A 26577-nucleotide genomic window follows, 5' to 3' on the forward strand; every position below is an offset into this window, starting at 1 on the left:
ACAATGTTCCGGACATTTTTGAGTGGGAGGATAACCCAATTATTATTATAGGAGTTAATTCCAAAAAATTTCTACAAAAAATATGAGTCACCTCTCAACGTCCATCGCAAAACAGATGCGTCCTGGACTAATGATAGATACCTATATTCCGTTGAGGAATATTGATATACCTTAATTTGTCATTCCATTCCTTCGTTTAACTATTCTCATTTTTGTGACAGGCATTCTTTACTCTGTTGTCTCAAAAGTATATTCGCCATGCCAATATAAAAATATTTGAAGTACTACTTTCCTTTATTTCAATTTTATATCTACATCTTTCTGATCTATGTAAAGTTTATTTCACAAGGTTTTAGCAAGGCATGGCAAGACATGGGTACCCTTTATGTAACATCCTAGCCACGTGTCCAGCCCATCTTAGTCTCTGCACCTTAATAAACTTCATAAGTTATACCTTCGATGCTACAGACCATTTTCATTTACGGCCCCAACAATCTTTCGAAATATTTATCTCTTTTATAAAAATTATTGGTTTAATTCTACACTTTTTCTTTACAGCAATGTTAACAAATATCTCTTGGGCTCTAATACAACGATCGAATTCGACGTAATAGTCTCCAATTTCGAAGAGGACGCGTTCGAAACAACTTTCGAAATTACATATCCCGCAGGAGTCTTCTACAAAGGATACAGCAAAAAAATTGGATGGCTTTGTAACGACGTAGGTAACAGGACAGTGCTTTGTGAGATAGGAAATCCACTTCCCAGTAAAAAGATTGTAAGTGTTTGTTTTTATTTATTTTTTGTGAATTCATTTTCTAAACTAAATTGTTTCAATACAGCACTGCCTTAATTTATTTTAAAAGTTGTTTCCAACATGGTCTCAAATGTTGTCCTGTCGTTATTGCTATAAAACGTTAAACGTGCTGATTTTATTATTATTTAAATCATGAAGAATTTAAGTAGTTAAAAGTAGTTGGATTATATTTTAATTATTCACTTTCAATTTTACATATTAACAAAATATATCTACATAATAATATTATATCTATCTCTACTGTTACGAGTTTATTTATTTTATTATATTTTTAGCACTTTATTTTAATTGAAAACACTTAATTTATTTTTATTAAATTTTACTTTTAATTTATTAAAAATGAATAACCATTTTCAATTTCGTTGCAAAACGAAACTACAGCCGAACCATATTCTAGTCCAATCAGAGAGTGCAGCAAGCACCTCAACCGGTTTCGAAACTTATTAGTCTCTCATCAGGAGGCACATATGCTGCTCTCTCTGATCCAACCAAAACAAACCCCAGCGTGCAGTCCCGGATCGCAACGAACGAAATGGCATAGATGCCCTAGCGGCAACTGCTAGCAAAAAGACTAAGTTTTCACTCTAATGGCATATAAAACAACATAATGCTATTCTACATCCCATCAGAATGAAAACAATGGGAACCTTCTCTGGTTACACCTCCGAGGCTTCTACAATTTGCAAGCCATACGGATGCTGAGACTAAGGAAGATGAGGGAATTCTACAGTTTACAATTCACGTCCCATCTGCTCAGGGCGGTAAAGTTCCAACGAGAATGGTTTCCTTCGTACTCCAATCAGAGTAAATGTAAATCAAAAATGAATAACCATTTTCAATTTCGTTGCAAAACGAAAATACAGCCGAACCATATTCTAGTCCAATCAGAGAGCGCAGCAAGTACCTCTACCGGTTTCGAAACTTATTAGTCTCTCATCAGGAGGCATATATGCTGCTCTCTCTGATCCAACCAAAACAAACAACAGCGTGCAGTCCCGGATCGCAAAGAACGAAATGGCATAGATGCCCTAGCGGCAACTGCTAGCAAAAAGACTAAGTTTTCACTCTGATGGCATATAAAACAACATAATGCTATTCTACATCCCATCAGAATGAAAACAATGGGAACCTTCTCTGGTTACACCTCCGAGGCTTCTACAATTTGCAAGTCATCCTTAGTCTCAGCATCCGTATGGCTTGCAAATTGTAGAAGCCTCGGAGGTGTAACCAGAGAAGGTCTTTTTGCTAGCAGTTGCCGCTAGGGCATCTATGCCATTTCGTTCGTTGCGATCCGGGACTGCACGCTGGGGTTTGTTTTGGTTGGATCAGAGAGAGCAGCATATGTGCCTCCTGATGAGAGACTAATAAGTTTCGAAACCGGTAGATGTGCTTGCTGCGCTCTCTGATTGGACTAGAATATGGTTCGGCTGTATTTTCGTTTTGCAACGAAATTGAAAATGGTTATTCATTTTTGATTTACATTTACTCTGATTGGAGTACGAAGGGAACCATTCTCGTTGGAACTTTACCGCGCTGAGCAGATGGGACGTGAATTGTAAATTGTAGGATTCCCTCATCTTCCTTAGTCTCAGCATCCGTATGGCTTGCAAATTGTAGAAGCCTGAGGTGTAACCAGAGAAGGTTCCCATTGTTTTCATTCTGATGGGATGTAGAATAGCATTAAGTTGTTTTATATGCCATTAGAGTCTTTTTTTTTAATTTATTAGTTTATATTTCTAATTCATTTGCACAAACACATACATATATTTGCAAACAAAAAAATATTTACATTATTTTGTAGTATTTATTTTACATGTATCAATAACGCGCCATTGACATCGAAATTTATAGTCCGTGGCAGCACAATAATTTGTCTATTTATACTTAGTCTATCTCTTCTGGAAAACGGTAGAACATTCGAGAACGGTGTGGACCTCAAACCGGCTTCGCGTTATATGTTATTAACGTGTGTATTCGCTTCTGGATCCATCTGACGGCAGGTAACCGAAAACGTATCGGATGTTCGCGACCCTAGCTAGTCAAAACCAGATCTCATCGACGGTTGTTTACGAGGGTTCGATCTACAGGTCATGTACAGGTGACTGACGTAACATTGTCCCTCCTTAAAAGATGGTTTCTCTTGTAACCTGGTCGGGATTGAAGCTGGATGCTGGTATCGGAAACTGGACCGTCTTTTACACCTTCCAGTTGTATAAAAGTAGCAATAGACCGTTTTCTCTCCGCACCAGCAACAATGCGGATTGCAACAGACTAATACCTGGACTTGGTGTCTTTAGGAATTTCTTCCACCATATTTCGAACAACCCTCTAATCTAATTGCCGACAATCTAGCTTTGGCATGGCTAACGTTTGCACTCCAACACTTCAATTGAAGTAATGCCTCCCGTACATCTTGGTAGGTAGGTTGGTCATGGACAGTGTCTTTTGTTACCAGATAGAAAATGTAATGCGATGCATCTCGTACCTTTAAAGTTTTTTCAGGAGCGAGCAGTTTGCATTGAAGTTCTGCAACTCGACCAAACTTCAGTCGAAAGACGAGCGTCTTTAATACTGGACGGGATATGGGACAGTGAGTAGTCATCTGGAAGTGCAAGTAAATCTTGCTTTTCTTCAGTGCTAACACATGTCTTGCTTTACCGGTGTCTCCATAGGCCCCCATGAATTCCTTAAACGTGATGTCAGTTACGTGATTTGCTTATATTTCTTTATCTACGTTGTGATCTCCTTCGAATGGCGCAAACCGGTTATGGTGTAATATCATCGGCTTCTCCCTAGGAATCTTGCTTATTCGGTAGATAACGTCATTAATTTTCTCCATAACAAGGTACGAACCTTCCCAGAACTGCTGCAACTTGGGAGAACAACCTTTTCACTTTTTTGGATTATAGAGCCTTCTTCTTAAAACGCTATTCTTTTAAACGGATTTTCAACATTGTACTGTCTCATAGGAGTCTTTCTTTTCCGGTAAAGTCAGTTACTAGTAGCACAGGTAGTACATTTCTTACACCAGTCCTTTACATCGTCGGAACCACCCATCTAATAAAACCGTTTGTTGTAAAAATGCCCTACTGATGGACTGTCTGTAACTGACGAAGTACTTTGGCTATTCTGATCTTTGGAATCACCAACTGTGTTCTAATCCCTGAACCATCATCATTTTCCAGCAACGTGTGTAATGTCATAAATTATCTCGTATTACACAGGTTGCACGTCTACTACAGACGCGAGCAAGTCTATACGCTGTGAGCTCGTACGTAGAGGGGATATTTAAAAATTCGCGAGCGCCAGTAGTGACAAGTCTGTAAACGTTTACTGGAAATTTGACATAAATGTCAAAGTGATTAATTTAAAATTAAAATTAAAAACATTAATTATAAAAAGTCGGTCAAAGCTGTGGTATATATTTTTACCTTAAATATACTTACGTTTTAAATACTGAATTAAAGTTTTTTTAATGTTCCCTAATATGTAATTATAAATTAATCTATTAATCTTAGCGCCATCTACACGATAATTGTGAAAGTATCCGAACTAAGAAATTAATATGAAATTAATGAATTATGAAATTAATATGAATTCAAAATGATTAGCAAAATCTTAAAAAAATCGATTACAATTTAATTACTTTTTGCGTTGTAAATATAAGCGATAACAATTAAATAATAAATTTAAAAATTACCGGTGAAAGTTGCATTAGTAATCCGCTAGGAGCGACACCAGAGAAGCTCAGAGCGTATATTCCTTTATATTAGTTAAATCAATTTTCACATTAAATAACCCAATTTCTACAATTTTTTTTTCTGGAATATTTTGCCCTACAAAGCAGTTAAATTCGAAATAGTTCTTGGCATCCAGTTATGTAACGTGAGGATCGTGTAAAGTCAATATAGCAATGGACTTTAATTAATCTAACATGTTGAATATATTCAAACTCATACTAATATTATATTTCTATATTATATTTTATAATATATACCGATATTTTTAATATTTTAGGCAACATTCAAAGTGCTGTTCCAACCTTACCACATCGAAGGTTTACCTCGCAGCTACATCTTTAATACTTTCGCCAACAGTACTAACCCCGAGCTCCCAGAAACGATGGCCGACAACCGAAAAACGATAGAAATCGAAATATGGATCGATGCTACCTTAGACATTAGAGGGCAAGTACATTTTAGATTTATTCTACATCGCAACCGTGCAATTAAATATTTCTTCGTCTTCATCTTCTTCTTCTTTATAAGCAAGTCTGCTTGTTCATTGGCAGGTTGATTTATGGAATGTTGTCACTCCATCTATTACGCGGTCGACCGATACTTCTTCTACCGATCGGTGATTTATCCCTTGCTATATTATTTACCACACGGTTCTAACCCATTCTGCTTATGTGGTTCGTTCATTCTTTTTATTCTATTTAATGTCCATTCGTTTATACACTGTACGTTACATTTTCTTCTAACAGCGTAATTGCTGTAAATCTTCTCAGTACTCTCATTTCTGCTGTTTACAGTAGTCTTTGTATTGTGGCTGAATTGGGGCTTGTTTCTGATGCATATGTCATTATTGGTCTTACACTGTCTTTATAAATTGTTGACTTCATCTCAGTGTTAATATGTCAGTTTCGCCATATAGTGTTATTAACCATCTTGTTAGTCTATTTGTAACGGTCTGCGTAGCTGGACAGTGTAATTCCAAGGTAATTTAATTTTCATTAGATACTTGTTCAATACTGATGACATCAATTTCTATTTTATATCTGATTGGTTCTTTATATGTATACTGATTAATATTGTTTTAGTTGTCTAAGATGTAATTGTCATATTGAATTATTTTGCTCTTATGTTAAATCTGTGGACAAATCTTTGCATACTATCTTGATCTTGGTTTCAATATTGCATCGTCTTTGTACCAGAGTATTTTATTTGTTTGTTTCCCATTATGTATCCTACTCCTTGTTTGACGCATTTGATGATTTATTTCATCCATGATTAAATAGAGGAACATAAGGTCCAATGAGTCCATCTCTCTGATTCCGCTGCATATGTCTATAGGTTCTGTAAGTTTTCCATAGATTCTGACTTCCATTTTGTTGTCTTGATAGATATTTTGAATAGTTTTTAAGATACCTAGGGGAACGTTAAATTTACAAAAATGTATCATTGAAATGTTACATTTTTTAGGCCATACCTTGCATTTGTTAGAAGAGTCAATTTTATCTTTTTAATATGTAGGGGGGATCAGTAGAAGCTTAAGTTCAAGTTTTTGGGGTCACCACCCTTGTCCCCCGGCCCCATCTTGGAAAAGGGGTGCAAAGAGTTTTCGCGCTATATTTCGTATACTACCAACCCTACGGAAAATCTAATAAACATAAAATGTAGCAAATTAAATTTTCTACAATTTTGTTTCTATTACTTTTTATCGTCAAGTGACCAACAAAAAAGATATAAACAAAAATAAGTAAAATATTTTTAACAATTTTCCTTTTGGAGGTTATAATTTTCTTTCAGTTCATTTTACAATAAAATAACATTATAGCAATTTTGTAGAGGGTTTTTCAGCGAACAATTTTCACTATAAAGGTGTTTAATTCTATTTATTTATCTAGGTTTTACAGTGCTTCAAACTTGACCAGATTCACGAGTGCTCATAGGGATACAATAAAAACAAAATGTTAGGCTTACTTTTCTATCTTAGTATTTTTTTTATTCATACAATTTATTATGATTGTAACATTGCTGTGTTATTATTAATCTATTTTTGACCTTTCTCCCCACTATAAAACTTAGAACCCTAAGCATATATAGAAAAGGCCCAAGAAGTTGTTTGAGTACAAATTCGCCGGTCCAGAAGAAGAATGACGCAACCGCAAAATTCAAAATTCTTCAGAAGAGCAAAAATCGATTTTTAAATATTTAAAATAGGGATTAAATGAAGAGTAATCGTCCAGGAGCATCGGTATGGCGTTTGTTTTGTGACAGCGATGGCTTTTATTTTCATCGATTTTGGTTCGAATTTCATTACCTATCTTAATTTAATCGCTCCATTTTAAATCCTTTCTACAGTTGCGTTATTATGCATCTGAAACAAGGTTTAACATAGCGCGTATTTCAGTAACGAGGCAACTACCCTATAGTGGCCCAGCACATTTTTACAGTTCGGTCTTTTTGTATCATCTTTACATAGTAATTTAGAAGTTAATTGCGCAATACACAGGAACTGACAAAATTTGCGTTACGCCATTTTTCTTCCGTACCGGACTGAATATCTGCCTGCTATTACTTTTATTATTATAATTTATCCTAGGTGGCACAGCAGTCGTCCCCCTCTACTTAACTTATTCTTACAGTTGTGCTACCTATTTGGCTACGTGCAATCGTATTAAAAATTGTGAAAAGTATTTTGAGTTTTATATATAATACTATTGAGAGTCTTGTGGGTAAAATTGATATTTTTGTGATTAGATAAGCATTTTGTGTTTTTTGTAAGAGCATATCATGAGTGGTGGTTATTTTATTTGTAAGAAACCTCTGGGGAAAATTATTTGTCAGTGGGAAAGTCGAGCCATCTTTACTCACTGTTGTCGGCAAACGTTTTTCGTCTCTTTAGATGGCGGAAATAAACACGATTCTCTGGAAACTCTGAGATACAAACGATTCGCTAAAACAGTGACAAAAATGCATTTAATGTCTTCTCACTTCTTTCAACACAAGATGCAGCTCGTTTCGACAGACTTCGAGTGTATCACCAGATTCAGTCATGACTCGGTAAACATTGTGATCCAGCAAATTGGAAAAAGCATGCAAAATTTTGGATACTAATCCAAACTTCCAAGCCTCCAGTACCACCGAGCTTATGAAATTCATCTGTAGCAGATGCAATGGAAACTGGAAGTGCATGTGGTTGCCGAAAAGCAGACCTCAAATGTTCAGCAGTCTGCCCATATTGTGATGGTGATATTTGCAGCAACATCGTGGACATATCAACATTAATTATTGAAGAAAATGAATTACCGACAATGACGCCAACTCTAACTCTCATTATACTACAATAATTCACCAAGGATACTGATTCAGATCTTGACTCGCAGCCTGAACCATCGAAAAAAAATGAAAAAATAATAACTATGATAGATCTTTTTCAACATTTAATAATAAATAATATTATTCTATCTAGAAATTGTCCTTGGATTAGGCCTATTTGGGATACCACACAAAAAACGCGCCTGCAGACAATACCTCATAGATGGCCGGGAAAGGGATAAAAAATAGCTTAAGGCTATGGGTACATAATTCGCAAATATTTTACGTGTATCCCTACTTTTTCTGTCTTTACACGGCAAATTACGTGTAGTAAAATTCACACTGGTGTGGATATGTAAACATTATTAGAATGTCATTCTACTTGAAAATGTCATAATTAATTTAAAGAGATGGCTTTTGAATGTTCTTGGATAACTGTTATTTTTATAATTGCAAATTATTAATTCAGTTAATAAATGTGATAATTTTTTCACTAACTATGTTTTCAGTGATTGTAATAATTTATTTGTACAACAGAAACTAATAATCAATCGAGAAAAGAGGAAAAGTGTTAAAGTGATTTTTTAATAATATGTTGTTATTTTGGAACGCTTACAATTTTGAACATCTCTAACAACAAAATACTTGGATCACAGGATATATCTGATGTATTCTCTGCTTGGATCTTCCACAAATAATACACAATAAATAACTTTTTATTAAGTTCACGTCTTAAATCAATTATTTATCAAATACACTATATATCAATAATATTTAATCAATTTCTCAAAATATTCCCGATGCAATGTCAAATATTTAAAATTGTCACTGATTGTCAGTGTCTGACTGACAATATGCTGACAATATTATATTCGGTTGAGTGCGTTGTAAGACAAAGACAGATTTGGAAAATATTACCACGGCATTGTGTTCATTTTTTTCAAATCCTGAAAAAACCAATAAATATTTTTGAAAAATTTAAACGCAGAATAAAAGACTAAATTATTACCGAGGGCCGAAAGTCCCTTAGAATAAATAAAAAGTTTATTTTGAATGAGATATTTGAAATTAAAAATCACACTAAATTTTCTCTTAGTTTTTTCACCCCTGTAACTTATTAAAATAAACATTATAGAAGTTCTCAGGGACTTTCGGCCCTCGCTAATAACGTAATCTTTCATTCTGCGTTTAAATTTTTCAAAAATACTTATTAGTTTTCTCAGGATTTGAAAAAAATGAATCCCCATTTGAATAGCATTGCAGCCGAAAATACGTACCGATCCTCTTAATAGGAATGGTAAAACCATAATAAATAAATGTATAGATACAAAAGTAAGCCCAAGGTTTTGTTTTTATTGTATTCCTATGAGAATTCGAGAATCTGGTCAAGTTTGGAACGCTGTAAAACCTAGATAAATAAATAAAATTAAACAACTATGATGTTATTTTACAGAGTGAATGAACAGAAAAAAAATTATAACCTCTAAAAGGAAACTTCTTACAAAATTTTCTCTTATTTTTGTTTATAACTTTTTTGTTGGTCACTTGACGATAAAAAGTAATACATATAAAATTGTAGAAAATTTAATTTGCTACATTTTATGTGTAATTAAATTTTCTGTATGGTTGCTAGTTTAGGAGATACAGCGCGAAAGCCCTTTGCACCCCTTTTTCCAAGATGGCAGCCGGGGGACAAGGGCGGCGAACCCAAAAACTTGAACTTAATCTTTTACTGAACCCCCCTACACATTAATAAAATAAAATTGGCTCCTTTAAGAAATGCTACCCTAAATGTTACATTTCAATGGACTATATACTAAAATAATAAAATTCCTTTTATTTTTATTTTAGACAAAGTTTCCCTACTCTTCAGCCTCTTAGCTATTACAACGAATCCGCCCAAACCTCTGGAACAATGAAAGAACTCAGGAAAGAGTCGGACATCGGTCCCGAGGTTGCTCATGTTTATTTCGTGACAAACAAAGGTCCTTCCGCAATTAAAGAAGCCGAAGTATTCATTCTTTGGCCTATTACGTCACTTGGTGGTGAGGATCTCCTTTACCTAATGGAACAACCAATCACCAAAGGTGATGTTAAGTGTGACCATGTTCAATTTGCTAATTATAGAAAAATTAAAGTAAGTACTTACTTTTCTGTCAGTTTAATACAGCTCCCGAAACGAACCATGGCCGATCACAAACGCTGTCGTCGGTCGTATATACACCCACCTAAACTTTATGCAGACAGAATTTCTCTCGCCGACCATGGTTCGGTTCGGGAGCTGTATGTTTTCTTCTTTTTGAATATAAAAAGGGAAATCCCTCTAGTTGGAATAAAAGTACATTACAGATTAACCAACGTTTTCGGTCTTAGCAGACGGAATGATGGTCTGGTATTGAATTTAACCTGATGATGGTCTGCTAAGACCGAAAACGTCCGATAATCTGTAATGTACTTTTATCCCAACTTGGATCTTTTGTAAGAAACTGTTAATAAAAATTTATGTACCAGTTACAAAGGACGTCTCTTTTTACTTCTTCAGTGTTATTCTTTTTCCATTTTTCTTTCTTAGTGCTCATCCTGTTTGATCAGTTAATCTAATCTTTTTTGTTTTGTCTATTTTTCAGTCAGAGGCTACATTAACCACATTGTGGGAACGCTACAAGATCGATATATCCGCTTTCGATGCAGCTAATGCTCAAAAAGTCACCAAGGAGAAGGAGGAACATAACATAGAAATCGGAACTGGCATTAATAGTGGACCTGGGGTTATTAATAAACCTAGTGAAACAGAACAAGATATCAAAAAAGCTGGGGGTGATTCGTCTGGGGTTTGGGCGCACAGACACAACGAAAGTACCTCAGAAGTCAGCAGTTGGGGTACCCTGAATCCTTATGGTCAATATGAGCTGACTGTCAGTAAATCATTTACGGTAAGTAGTTAAATTTAGTATTAAAACTAGATGAAATAGACAAGGCGCGAAAACGGCGGGTTCGTTAGAAAAAATATTCACATGAGATTTTTTTGCATAATCACATTCGGTGAGACATCCCAGAATAAGGTTCAAGAAGTCGCCCACGTGAAAAGTGGTCCAATTTTTGTTTTAACAATTTTTTTTAATCAAATTGCAAAAATCAATATTTTTGGCTCGTACAAATTTTTGTTAGGTTTTTTGGACCATTCTGGACAAAAAAGGTCTCTTGTAATTTTTCTCTAAAGTTGATCGTTTTTTAAATTGGTTAAAAGTTATTATTATGAAAGTCAGAAAGTGACTAAATCAAAGTTTAAAGCCACCTCCACAAGATCCTGAAGAAATTTTTGTCATAATTTTATTACTAAGCTGTTACTTTTAAGTAATAATAAAGAGCGCCAGCACGTATTAGGCGACCGTCTATGGTGATTGCGAGAGAGATGCCATTCCAGCAGTCCAATGGGGCATCTTACTCGCACTCACATTTACAGCCGCGTCAATACGCTCTTACGGCTTATTGTCAATAATTAAAAATAACAGCTTAGTAATAAATTAATGACACAAATTTCTTCAGGATCATGTAGGGGAAGGGGGCTTTAAACTTTGATTTAGTCACTTTGTAGCTTTCATAATTAGTGTTGGAAAATTCTCGAGAATAAAAATTTGGAGAATATTCCCGAGAATATTCTCGATATGGAGAAAATTCTGAGAATGAATCTTGTGACGAGCTTATGGCTATTGTTAAAGATGAAATAGGGCAATACGGTATTAAAAATCATTCAATTATATACAAAATTATGAGACGAAACAACAGTCTTCTTTATATATAAGAAAATACAAAAACAACAGCAAACAAAATTTATTTGACAAAAAAAATGAAATTTTCTTAACACCAAATACTGGATGTAGCGAGCTAATCTGAAAAAAATGAGGCCTCAGATTCAGAATCTATTTATATCATTAGCTCATTCTGGTCATCTACATTCTGCATTTCAATGTACTGATGAGCAGTTGTGGGATTTTGTTTTTCACTAGTCGCCAGCTCAGTCATGGATTGGTCTACGTCTAACAATTTTAAATTGTGAGCAATAAAAGGTACCTTATCAGCCCGTTCACCAGTAAGACGGTTTCTTTTAAAGGAGTGGATAAAACCATAAGTACTGAAACTTCTTTTAGTCGATGCACTGGATGAAGGCATGCTTACCGTCATTGGACGAATCTAACAACTGTGTTGGCTGAAAAGCAATTGATGAATGATGTTTCTGTTGATCCTTTTCAAATAATTGTCTCGCTCCCAGTGGACATTCAACACATTTTACTAAATGTTTTGTCATTATGTTTGCATTTTTCAAGTATTGACTATCACAAAATTTGAAGAAGTACTTGTTTTACCTTGTACACTTTTAATTTTACAGTAATTTCATATATTCCTTTTAAAGCGAGCACCACACTCTCGCGAAGTTACTTCGGGAAAGTTCACCGAAGTCCGAAGTACCCGTCACTACACACTCGTCCTACTTCGTGAGGAACACATTCACGCCGGGTGATAAAAACTTCGGTTCCTTTGACTTGCTCTCAAAAACCGCCACAGAATGCAAGGAGGCCGAGGCGCAGCAAAGTCGCATGAACAACCTGTCTACACTCTCGTACTCGCTGAACTTCGATCGACTTCGCGAGTAGTATAGTGAGCGTTTTAGGTTTTTTTAGTAAATTATGCTTTACTTCGATCCATTCTAAATATTTGCATGTTCATATAGCACCAAAACAATAAATACTAACACTGTGAACACTAGTGGTTTATGGGATTCCCCAGCCCCGGTTACTTAGATTTTCGGGAGATTTGATCTAAAATCGCGTGAAATCGAAAAAGCATTTCATGAGCGGAGCGGCAAGTACGTGTTTAAGCTTCAAGAATAATAATGTTTGGGATGCAAAAAATATACGAGGTGAATTGGCAAAAACAATATAGAAAATTCTCGAAAATAATTTTCTGCCCGAGAATATTTTCGCTGAGAATTTTCTGGCCGAGAATATTCTCGAGAATATTCTCGTCCTCGAGAATATTCTCTTGAGAATATTCTCTTCTTACATCACTATTCATAATAATAATTTTTAACCGCGTTATTAAGTCTTAAAAATGGCCATTTTTGCGTTTTTCAAATTTTAAATTGCTTATAACTCGAAAACCGTCAACTTTATAGAAAAATTACAAGAGTCTAAAAAACCTAAAAAAAAAATGTCCAGACCAAAAATAATAATTTTTGCAATTTGATTAAAAAAAATTGTTAAAAGTTAAAAAAAAATTGGACCGTAGGCGACTTCTTGAACCTTATTCTGGGATGTCTCACGAATGTGATTATGCAAAAAAAATCTCATGGGAATATTTTTTCCAACGAACCCGCCGTTTTCGCCTTGTCTAAAAGCAAATCAAAGTATAATCATTAACAAATCACGTGTCGCCGGAACAAAAATTCCTTTTTTATTATCAGTTTTTCATAATATATTTTTTCAGCATATATTTTTTGCTTGCAAGCCTAATAATTTTTATTGCATCCGATATCTTTATACCACTACTAAATTATCTTCTTCTTCTCGTAGCAAGCACTACAACATGGGGTGGGTCTTGGCTGACTGCACAACTCGCTTTCATCTCGAACGGCCGTCCGTGATAGTTGGGTTAGTGGGTAGCCCCATTGTTATTAAATTTGACCATAGGTTATCTCTCCATCGCATTCGTGGACGTTCTAAGGTCCTTCTTTCTGTTCCGTTTACTTCCCATACCCGTTCCATACACCTCCCATTATTTTTACTACCAATCTCACTAGACGTCCCGTTTACTTTCCGTCGCCATTTAAATATGGTATTTGTTCATGTCCATGAACCTAGCAGAGCAAGGTTAGCAGAATGGAATCAGACCAAGTGCATAATTAGGTGCTAATTAGGTGCTAATTTAGTACCCAATCGCGAATTTAGTGCTCCTTTATTTTTTAAGTTATGACATGTTCTGCCAGGTACATATGAACTCAGCAGAGCACAACCATAAAAAACATCAAATCGAAAAGTGACCAAGCTTATAATTAAGTACTAATTAGGTGCTAATTTAGTACCCCAATCGCGAATTTAGTGCTCCTTTTTTTAAATTATGACGTGTTCTGCCAGGTACATATGAACTCAGCAGAGCACAACCATAAAAAACATCAAATCGAAAAGTGACCAAGCTTATAATTAAGTACTAATTAGGTGCTAATTTAGTACCACAATCGCGAATTTAGTGCTCCTTTATTTTTTAAGTTATGACATGTTCTGCCAGGTACATATGAACTCAGCAGAGCACAACCATAAAAAACATCAAATCGAAAAGTGACCAATTATAATTAAGCACTAATTAGGTGCTAATTTAGTACCCCAAACGTGAATTTAGAGCTCCTTTTATTTCTTGCTTTTATACCGTCATATGTACAGTTTTGTAGTGCGGTTATCGAGATACACTACATTATGTCTACTCCACCTAATTAGCACTCAAATGTGAGATAGGCCAGCAACTGTATTGATGATTTTTTCAACGGCTTGACTTTGTACTGACCTCGCATAAACTTGAATGCAGTACGCGCCAAAATTTGGAAAAAAAAATGAGCATGAAATTCGTTATTAGGGCACTTAATTAGCACCTAATTAGCACCTAAATTTAAGATAGGTATGTTTGGACTTTTTTGATTTTTTGAGTTAGTACTCTAATGACTTCATATGTACCTGGCAGAACACGTCATAATTTAAAAAAAGGAGCACTAAATTCGCGATTGGGGTACTAAATTAGCACCTAATTAGTACTTAATTATAAGCTTGGTCACTTTTCGATTTGATGTTTTTTATGGTTGTGCTCTGCTGAGTTCATATGTACCTGGCAGAACATGTCATAACTTAAAAAATAAAGGAGCACTAAATTCGCGATTGGGGTACTAAATTAGCACCTAATTAGTACTTAATTATAAGCTTGGTCACTTTTCGATTTGATGTTTTTTATGGTTGTGCTCTGCTGAGTTCATATGTACCTGGCAGAACACTTCATAATTTAAAAAAAAAAGGAGCACTAAATTCGCGATTGGGGTACTTAATTAGCACCTAATTAGCACCTAATTATGCACTTGGTCTGATTCCATTCTGCTAACCTTGCTCTGCTAGGTTCATGGACATTATTTGTTCCAGTTTGGTAACAATTTATCTTGAGTTTTTGACAGGGATACGCGTGTTTTTTTCCGATCTGATAAAATGTGGGTTGAAAAAATTTAATATTATATTGGATGGAAAAATAATCTTCTTCTTCCACTTTATAAGCAATTCTGCTTGTTCATTGGCGGATTGATACCTCTATGGAAGGTTGCCACTCCATGTTTTGCGCGGTCGGCCGATACTTCTACCGATTGGTGATTTATCTCTTGCTATTTTGACCACACGTGTCTGCTTCATTCAGGTTAAGTGGTTATTCCATTATTTTTTTCTATTTAGTATCCATTCGTTTATACACTGTACGTTCTAATGTCTTCACTCCTCTTTCGATCTCTTAGCGTATTTCGTGTAATTCTTCTCAGTACTCTCATCTCTGCCGTTTCCAGTAGTATTTGCGTTGTGGATGTCTTGTTTCTGGTGCATACGTCATTATTGTTCTTACACTGGTTTTATAAATTCTTGACTTCATCTCAGAGAATATGTCGGTTTCGTCATATAGTGTTATTAAGGCATCCTGCCAGTCTATTTGCTTTTTGTACTTGATTTCTCACTTCTTTATCCAGGTCTCCGTGACTTGACAATGTAATTATTCCAAGGTATTTTACTTTCATTACTTGTTCAATACTGATACCATCAATTTCTATTTTACATCTGATTGGTTCTGTACTGATTACTATGGTTTTAATTTTCTCAGAAAACTAAAACAATAGTAATCAGTAATTATTTACTGTATGTAAATCAGTATTGAACAAGTAATGGAAATAAAATACCTTGGAACTACATTGTCAAGCTACGGAGACCTGGACAAAGAAGTGAGAAATCAAATACAAAAAGCAAATAAACTAGCAGGATGCCTTAATAACACTATATGGCGAAACAGACATATTAACACTTAGATGAAGGCAATAATTTATAAACATAATGCGACCTATAATGACATAATGCATCAGAAACATCAGACCCGATACAGCCATAACACAAACACTATTGGAAACGAGACTACTAGAGATGAGAGTAATAAGAAGAATTAGGGGTAACATGCTGAGAGATCGAAAGAGGAGTAAAGACATTAGAAGAGAAGAAAAGAAGTAAAGAGATTAGAAGAGAGTAAATGTAACGTACAATAATGTATAAACGAATGGACACTAAATAGAAGAAAAAAGAATGGAACAACAACATAGCAGAATAGAGAGACACGTGTGGTCAAAATAGCCAGAAGTAAATCACCAATCGGTAGAAGAAGTATCGTCCGACCAAGCAAAAGATGGAGTGTCAATCTTACATAGAGGGTATCAATATTTTAAAATATTTTCATTTCTTCGCAACAGCCGTCCAAAATACTGTTGTTTTTAAATGTATTATCACTGTATTTTTTATTTTCAAAATTATAAAATGCATGCCAGACAAGTTCTATAAATTTTTTTTCGTTCTTTATTCAACAACTTCGACTGAACCGGTATGTATTCCCCCTATCCATACTCTACCCGACAAGTCACACCTTGTGGCAAAAAAAATACATGACTGAGCCGCGAGGTAATAGCAATATTCACACTATCCATAGGTACCCGAGATGTCGCCGAAAAATACGTGGCTGATATTGAACGCAAGGCTTCGAGAATGGTAGGTAAAAGGAACGGAAAGTGGGCATATACTATATTTATGATTTGTATTTAATAATATTTTATGGAAACGGAATGCCATGGATATGGAAAGTAAACGGAAGGTATAGTGAGAATCGACCTTTTTGGCAAGGCGGTTATTGGGTAGTCTATAAAGACGATCTGCACATCTTAGACGTTGAGATTTAATCTTTTGGACTACGTCACTAACCCTATACATCTGTTTGACCTCGGCATTTGTTATCATTCAGTATTGGTTTTTTTTATTTAATTTGATGGCTTTGGTAAAGACCAATTAGCCAGACAATGTTTACATTATTCAGTATAGTATAGTATATGGCTTAACACCCCATGTGGGGTTTCGCCGCTTTCGCTTTCTAGATCCATTTTACGGGGTGGATCATTTCCCATGATCATTGTATTTGTTCACTAATATGTCTCCATTTCTTCCGGTCTATTGCCCTCTCTTTCCATTTTGTAATTCCTGCTCCTCTTAGGTCCTCTTCTACTTCAGTTAACCATTTCGATCTGGGTCGACCACGTCTCCTTTTTCCTCCTGGTTGCCACAATATCATAGCTTTTGATACTGATTCTGGTCCTTGTCTCCATATGTGACCTAGCCATTTGGTTCTTTGTACTTTTATTTCTTTACTATATCTTCACCATTTAATTCTTCTAAAATTTCTTTATTCGTTCTCCTTCTATAGTCTTGTTCTTCGATTCTCACTGGACCCAGTATTGTCCTTATTATCTTTCGTTCATTTATCCTTAATTTCTCTTCTTCTTTTTTTGTCATAGTCATGGTTTCTGCTGCATACATCGTTATTGGTCTTATTATTGTTTTATATATATTCGTTTTTGTTTGTTTGGTCAATATTTTACTCTTTAGTAGTTTTCTATTTGCTTGGTATACCCGGTTTGTCGTAGTTATTCTTTCTTCGATCTCCGTTTTTCTTTCCCCTTTATTATTTATCATAACGCCCAGGTATTTAAATTTCTGTACTTCCTCGAATTTTTTATTTCCTATCCTTATCTCTTTGTTTTGTTCTGCTTTTCCGAGTCTCATTAATTTTGTTTTTTTTTTTCATTAATTCTTAGTCCCGTCTTCTTTCCCTCTTCTTCTATCTCCATTAATAATTTTTTCATGATTTTTCGTGTTTTTGTTACTATCGCTATATCATCTGCATAGGCGATTAGTTGGTAACCTGATGCTCTTAGGTTTCCCTTGTGGATCTTTCTTAACACAAAATCTACTGTCAGGTTAAATAGTGTTGCTGACAGTGAGTCACCTTGTCTCACTCCTTTATTTCGAATTCTTCCTTTTCCCCTTTTTGTGTTAGGATACTTATTTTTTATTTACTCATAGACATTTTTATTAGGTTTCTTAGTTTTTTACTTACTCCTTGATATTTTAGGGCTTTCATTATTTTCTTTCTCTTTATTGAGTCAAAGGCTTATACAAAGTCTATAAATAATATTTCTATTTCATGTTGATGTTCGTGTGCTTTTTTCATGATTTGTTTAATGGTCTGTATTGCATCTGTTGTTGATCTGCCTTTTACGAAACCGCATTGGTTTTGTCCTATGATATTTTTTGTTTCATCTGTTAACCTTTTTTGTATATGATAATATTTTATAGGCAACGTTTACAACGTTTAATAGTGTAATACCTCTGTAGTTCTTACACTTATGCTGGTCGCCTTTTCTATGGATCGTTATAATCTGTCCAATTTCCCACTCGTTCGGCATTGTCTCCTCTTTCCATATTTTCTTAATCAATTCATATCTTAATCAATATGTCCCCTCCGTATTTTATTAGTTCTAGATTTATTCCGTCCTTCCCAGGTGCCTTTCCAGTATTCCCTTTCATTATAATGTTTTTTACTTCTTCTAATGTTGGTTCCTGTGTGTTCGTTTATTCTTCGTCCTCGTCTTCTATTTCATCATTTATAACTGGTTCAATTAGTAATTCTTTAAAGTGACTTGTCCATATTTCTTTATACTCTTTCTCTTCCTCTACAATTTTACCTTGTTTGTTTTTTATTCCTTTTAATTTACCTTTGAATGTTCTATTGTTTTCTTTTATTTTATTATAGAATTTTTTTGAATTTCTCTTATATTTTTCGTTCTCTATTTCCTGAATCTTTAGATCTATCCATTGTCGTTTTTGTTTTCTGTTATTTTTTTGCCCTCATTTCTCAGTAGTTCGTAGTTTTCTCTGTCTTCTGCCGTGTTCGTTCTTATCCATTTTAATCTCGCTTCCACTTTTTTTCCATAATTTTTTGACATTCGATGTTGTACCATTCTTTTTTCTTCTCCTTCTTCTTTTTGCCAATTGTTTTTTCTGCTGCTTCCTGTATGGCGTCTTTTATGCAGCTCCACTCCCGTTTCACATCAACACATTCTTGATTGTCATCCATTATTAGATATTTTTCCAGTTCTTCCTGATATCTCCTTCTTACTTGCTCTTCTTTTAGTTCTTCAGTGTCCCATTTCGTTTGTTTGCTTTTATTTTTACTCCTGCATGTTTTTTGTTTTATTTTTGCTGTTACCATGAAATGATCTGAGTCAGCACAGGCTCCTCTGTAGCATCTTACGTCCTTAATTGAAGATTGTATCCGCCTGTTTATCAAAATATGGTCTATCTGAGATTTAGTTTGCTGATTTGGTGATATCCATGTTATTTTGTGTTTTTCAGGATGCGGGAACTTTGTACTGCTTATGACCATGTCTGTTCTTGTTGCTAGGTTGCATAATCGTTGTCCATTGTCATTTGTCCTTTCATGTATTGTGTATCTTCCTGCTATAATTTCTGTGTATTGTTCTTTTCCTATTTGGGCATTGAAGTCTCCCAGTACCATGATCGTGTCTTCTTTGGGTATCTTTTCTATTTCTTCCTCTATATCATCGTACCATTTTTCTTTTTCTTCTTTGTTCGCATTTTCTGTAGGCGCATATACGTTTAGTAGTGACATATTGCTTGGCTTTGCTTCTATGCGCAAGTATGCAAGTCTGTTACTTATCGGTCTAAATTGGAGTATTTTTTGCCTTACATCTCCGAGTATCATAAACGCTACTCCGTATTGCCCTTGTCTTTCGCTCCCTGAATATTTGAGGCTGAGGTTTTTGTTTTCTAATTCGCCGCTTCCTTTCCATCTGGTCTCTTGTATGGCAGCTACGTTTATTCCGTATCGGAATTATTCAGTATTGGTCAGAACAGCTACATTATTCAGTATTGGTGAGAATTCTGCTCGTGATAAGGTCCAAAGATTCTTCTGAGGATTTTTCTCTCAAAAGATATTAGTTTTTTATCCATTGCTTTTGTCAGTGTCCACGTCTCACACTCATATTTTATGAGCACCAGTCTAATCACTGTTTTGTATATCCTGATTTTTTATGCTCGTGTTACGCCCTTATATTTAATAGTGTTATGGAGGCTATACATCCTACATCTGTTTACTGCCTGAATTCTCCCTTTTATCTCTTCGGTGAAATCGTTATCTGCGGTGATTGTCGCTCTGAAATATTTAAAGTCGGTGCCGCCCAAAATCCCGACAGCCAAAATCCCGACAGCCAAAATCCCGACAGCCAAAATCCCGACGGCCAAAACACCGACACACCAGAATCCCGACATGCCAAAATCCCGACATGCAACAATCCTCGCATAAGTCAAAATTTCGACCACTACATTTTGAATATTTATTGTTTCCTTTTCAAATGCAATACCAAATCATATTATAGAGTATTGAAATTGAAAAAATAATTACTTACTAATAAGTACGGGTACTAATTATTATGTATTTTAAAAGAAAAAATTATTAAACACTTCATTCTATAATATAAAAGCTAAACTTACTAAAATGGAAGGTTGTAAGTGACATGATAATATCTATTATATGAAAGTAAACTTGAATTCAAGATTGGATTATACATATATTATTGGACTATATATTTGCAAAAAAAATAATTTAATTCATATACCCATGTTATAAATTTTATTTAGAAAATTAGTTCATATTAAATGGTAAATACTTTTGTTTAGTAACAAAAAATAAAAAACAGATGGCCATAAACAAAAAACAAGAAATAAATGTAATTATATGTTAAAAAGAACGGTTTATGAACAAACCGGCTGTTTCGAGAATACAAAAAATGGGGCCTATACGTTAATATGAAGAAAACCAAATATATGTGTATAGGAGGACAGAAAAGTGAGTTACATCTAGAGGATGATATGGTTATCGAGCCAAGCTCTGATTATGTATACCTTGGAACGAGAATCCAACAAAGTGGAAGGACAGAATTCGAAATAGAGGAAAGAATTATGAAAGGAAAGAAGGTAATAGGAGCTTTGAACTCGCTACTTTGGTCAAAAACCATATCAAAAGAAAAGAAAACACAGCTTTATAATAGCATCTTTAAAAGCGTGGTACTGTATGGATGTGAAACCTGGCAACTGAATAAGCGAACAGAACAGAAGTTGCTTGCACTGGAAATGGACTTCTGGCGAAGATCGGCCTGCATCTCCAGAGTCTCACATATAACGAATGAACGGGTACGAGATGTTATGAATAGAAAAACAAACATAATTGAAGAAGTCCAACAAAAACAACTTTGTTGGTATGGCCATGTACAAAGAATGGAGGAACATCGACTCCCAAAGCTAATAATGGAATGGCAACCCCCGGAAAGAAGGAAAAGGGGCAGACCGAAAACAACCTGGATAAGTGGAATCCAGAAAGCCATGTCTGAGAGAGATCTCCGACCAGGAGATTGGACAGATCGACGCGGCTGGAGAATAGGAACCGGAAGGCGCAGGACGCTATAAACCGGTGTTATATATATATATATATATATATATATATATATATATATATATATATATATATATATATATATATATATATATATATATATATATATCAAACAAATGAAATAGAGAATGTGGAAAAATCCCCTTACGAACAATTCACACATCCACCATTTCAGGTAGACCTATTTCATTTGTTTGATTTAGTTACGTTTGGTCGGTAAACCAATAACTTAGATCTTTTGATCACTGAGTGTGTTTCAAAGATTTACATCTTTTGTTTTTTTGTTTTTCAATATATATATATATATATATATATATATATATATATATATATATATATATATATATATATATATATATATATATATATATATATATATATATTGTACAAATATTTTCGACCGTACTGTGTTAAATAGTGATTTTTTGAATAACGGCAATTCGGTCAGATGAAATAAAACTCTATTTGTTCTAGGTCTCAATATTTCGTTATATGTTTAATGTTATGTTAAATAACTTCGTCTCAATATATGTCAAAATAACATCAGTCATTTCTCAAGTCAATGTTCAATATAATATGTTAAACGAATTTAAATTATCACTCTTATAGTTGTAAGTAATGAAATGTTTTGTCTTTTGTCCATATCTAATCTTAATAAATTTACAGTTTTCTCCTGAAGAAGTCACCAAATAGTGACGAAATATTGAGACCTAGAACAAATAGAGTTTTATTTCATCTGACCGAATTGCCGTTATTCAAAAAATCACTATATATATATATATATATATATATATATATATATATATATATATATATATATATATATATATATCGGGTCTGTCGGGATTTTGGCCTGTCGGGATTCTGGCGTGTCGGGATTTTGTCCGTCGGGATTGTGGCTGTCGGGATTTTGGCTGTCGGGATTGTGGCTGTCGGGATTTTGGCTGTCGGGATTTTGGGGTAGACCCATTTAAAGTACCTATGTTTTAAATAAATGCTTCATTACCCATTCCTCTCCTGTTCGTATCCAGAGTGCACTGTCTTGTGCAGTATGGATCTAATTTATCGTCATCTTTATCAGATGAACTTCTACCTTCCACCGTCTAGGACTAGGAGGTATGCTTTGTTTCACTGTTACTATTATTACACACGTTACACCCTTCACAAGAGTACAAATCTTCCCTTAGCTAACAACACCGCATAAGTCATTTTTACCAACTTTACAGGAGACGAAAAAAACTACTTTTTGAAACACCGCCTAAGTTAAAAAAAATACCGTTAGTAAACACCGCTTAAGTTATTTTATTATCATTTCTTTCTATATTAATACGCGTAAATGAATAAATATTACTTTATTATATAGCTTACCTCTTAATCTTCCATAAAAACTTTTTGGATACTAGACTTTTCAGCAGTAAAATTCACGTACAAACATAATAATCACAGAGCGACTTGTGCGGTGTTGACCATGATACAGGTGTTGACGACTTGCGCGGTGTCACTACTTTTTGAATTACGGCATCGTTAGATGCGCAATGAGCAGATCTATCCAATGGTATTAAAATCTCAAAACCGTTAATTTTCGACTTGAGCGGTGTTGTAAGCTAAGTATGCGACTTGTATGAGATACAAAAATATCTAGTCATTTCTGTAATTTAGTGGATCCATCTTATTGAGGATCTTCCTTGTGATCGAAGATTGTATTTATTTATACACCTACTAATAGTTCTTTTTAATGACCTAAATGCATTTAGCCTATTTCCTATTTATTAAGGTTTACTTAACCACCAAATTTTTTTCAGAAATTCATCAACGGCCAGGCGGTTACTACTTGGGAGAACACCACAACTATTAGAGATGCCCAAGGCAATATTATTAAAACTTTATACTACAACGATAATACTGACAGCCAGTATGGCAATGGCAACGGCAACGATGAATTCAGCTACAAATTCGAACTGAAACGAGGAGAATTCGAACACCGACAAGCTAGTTATCAGATCACGCTCGACGAAAACGGAAACCGACACATTGTCTGGACAAACAAAACAACGATTACGGACGAAAACGGAAATATTTTACGAAGTTACTACTGGGATGAAAATACTGGCGAAGTCATACCAATCAACGAACGTAAGTAAAATAGTATCGGTTCAGTCCTAGCATTAGAATATACTAATATCTATCTGTCTGCCGCATATGTTATAATAGGTCTATCTATCTATAAGCGAGGTTCTTACCCTACAGCCTCTGTCACTTCTCGCATTTCGACCGCCATCGTTTTCTGTCCATCCATTCGTTCTTCTTTTATGGCTCTATCTCTCATTATGTGCCTTACATTTTCTTCCCAGGCAACTGAAAGCCTTCCCCCTCTTCTTCTTTGTTGTGGTAAGTAATTTAAAGCTTTCTTTGGCCATCTATCTTCATTCATTCGTTTCACGTGACCATACCACACTAGTTGTTTCGTTTCAATTCTATCTACACTGAAATATACATTTGTCCTCCTTCTAATATCTTCATTCCTGATGTGATCTTTTTGGGATATACCATACGCTCTCCTTAGATAATCCACTTCTACTACTTCTATTAATTTTTCATCCTTTTTCGCGATCTGCCAAACTTGTGCTCCATAATAGTAGGGGAGCAAAGTATGCTAAATGTGCAGTCACTCGAGCGCTTTGGGGACCTATTGGGTTGTAAAGAGTAGGTCCTAAAATCAAAAAAAGTTAAGTAAAGTTTTCCATTTTAGTGGGCGCTTGCCATTTTTTTATTTAATTTTCCATTTCCAACAATCGTTTTTTCCGATTATAACGCCATCCTCTATTTTAAGATACTCTGTATTTAACATATTCATATTGAGTATACTAATATTTGGAATATAATTTGTAGTTGGTCCAAACATCTCAACCACTACTCCTATTATAAATTTAAATCCTGCTTCTTTCTTCGGCTTTTAACCATTATGAGTTCTCTCTTTTCGTCCTCAATAGCATTTTGTTCTCCCAGTCACCTTCTTTGAGGTCTCTACCTTTCATAGCATTTCTTATAATTACGTTTTCCATTTCATAGCAGGTCTTCGTCTTCGTCATCTTCCCGGCGTGTCTCAGTCCAATATTCTTTTCGGCCACCTGTGCTCTCGCATTCTTTGTACCAGCCCGTATTACTTCATGCAGGGCTCTCTTTTCCAACTTTTTGTAATTGAGCATTCCACTCTCATTCTTTTCCACATTTCCTCAATTCTCATTTTATCCTCTCTGGTGATTTGTAGACATCTTCTTCTTCTTGTAGTTCCTTCCCTTACGGAGGTTGGCTATCATCACAACTATCCGTACCTAATTGGCGGCTGCTCTGAGAAGATCTACTGAGCTGCAACTATACCACTCTCTTAAATTTCTCAACCAGGAAATTTTTCAGACATCTTCTTCTTCTTCTTGCAGTACCGTCTCCTATCGCAGGTTAGCTACCATCACAGCAATCTTAACTTTGTTGGCTGCAGCTCTGAACAACTGTATTGAACTGCACCCATACCACTCCCTTAAATTTCGCAACCAGGAAATCCTCCTACGTCCCACATTTCTCTTTCCCGAGATTTTCCTTGGATTATTAGTCTAAGCACTTAAGCAGAGAGTACTTTTCTCCTCTCATTATGTGGCCTAGATACTCCAGTTTTTTCGTTTGTATGGTTTTTATGACTTCGAATTCCTTCCCCATCTTCAGCAAAACATCTTGATTTGTTACTCTTTCTGTCCATGGTATTTTCCACATTCTTCTGTAACACCACATCTCGAATGCCTCAATGTTTTTGATGTTTATCTTTTTCAGAGTCCAAGCTTCCATGCCGTACAGCAGAACGGAGAAAACATAGCACCTTAACATTCTCGTTCTTAAGTTTATATTTATGTCCCGGCTGCATAGGAACTTTCTCATTTTGACAAACGATTGTCTCGCTATCTCAATTCGCCTCTTGATTTCTCTTGTCTGGTCATTAGTATCAGTGAAACAAACCCCAAAATATTTGTAGGACGTAACTCTTTCAACTGGCTGATTATTTATGGTTAAATTCATATTGGTGTATAGCTTCTTTGTAACAATCATGAATTTAGCCTTTTTGATGTTCAGTTTTAGACCATACTTATTGGTATGAGTGTTTATGTTTTCAATCAAATACTGTAAATTTGCTAGGTTATCTGTTACTATTAGCGTGTCATCAGCGTATCGTATATTGTTAATTAACTCTCCGTTAATGTTCATACCAATGTTTTGCTCTAGGAGCGCTTCCTGACATATTGTTTCGCTATATGTATTGAATAGTAGTGGAGAAAGCACACAATCCTGACGCACACCTCGACGAATCTCAATTTCTTCGGTTAACTCATTATCAACCTTGATTTTTGCTGTTTGTCCCCAGTACAACCTGGATATGATGTTAATGTCGCGACTGTCGATGTTTTTGCTTCTTAGGATTTCATACAGCTTTTGGTGTCTGACTTTATCGAAGGCCTTCTCAAAATCTATGTAACCTACGTAGATGTCTTGGTTTACATCCAAACATCTTTCCATTAACACACTCAGACCAAACAAAGCTTCCCATGTTCCCAGGCCACTTCTGAATCCAAACTGTGTGGCGCTTATGTCCTCTTCTAATTTATTAAATATTCTTTTGTGAATTATTTTTAAAAATACTTTTAGTGTGTGGCTCATCAATGCTATAGTTCTGTGGTCTGAACACTCTCTGGCGTTATTCGTCTTCGGGATTGTGACAAAAGTAGAGGAGAGCCATTTCTTTGGTATGATGCCTGTTCTATAAATTGTGTTAAAGAGGTTCACCATTATTTCAAGTGTGTCATCGTCTATAAGTTTCAACAATTCTACAGTAATTTCATCTGGTCCTGTAGCTTTACCCCCTTTTGTGTTCCTTATAGCATATTCTATCTCGCTTTTTAGGATTTCAGGCCCTGTTGTGTCGCTGTAGGTTCTGCCACTGCTATTTCTTGTCTTTCGTCTGCAAAAAGTTCTTCAATGTATTCTGTCCATCTTGCCAGTTTTTCATTTAAATCTGTAATTATTTTACCTTTTTTGTCCTTTACG

General features: G+C 35.1%; 1 protein-coding gene across 3 annotated transcripts in view; it reads left to right on the plus strand.

Annotated features, from left to right (window-relative positions):
* The window catches only part of LOC114327482 (integrin alpha-PS2), a 673912-nt gene that overhangs the window by 612664 nt on the left and 34671 nt on the right, over window positions 1-26577 (plus strand). For all 3 annotated transcript variants that reach the window (XM_050646911.1, XM_050646912.1, XM_050646913.1), the window contains 5 exons: window positions 559-778; window positions 4835-5004; window positions 9712-9997; window positions 10488-10793; window positions 23292-23622. In XM_050646911.1, the coding sequence (XP_050502868.1) occupies window positions 559-778; window positions 4835-5004; window positions 9712-9997; window positions 10488-10793; window positions 23292-23622 (1313 nt within the window). The remainder of the gene's footprint in view (window positions 1-558; window positions 779-4834; window positions 5005-9711; window positions 9998-10487; window positions 10794-23291; window positions 23623-26577) is intronic.

The sequence above is a fragment of the Diabrotica virgifera genome, chromosome 3 (assembly GCF_917563875.1).
Source record: "Diabrotica virgifera virgifera chromosome 3, PGI_DIABVI_V3a".
NCBI lineage: Eukaryota > Metazoa > Arthropoda > Insecta > Coleoptera > Chrysomelidae > Diabrotica > Diabrotica virgifera.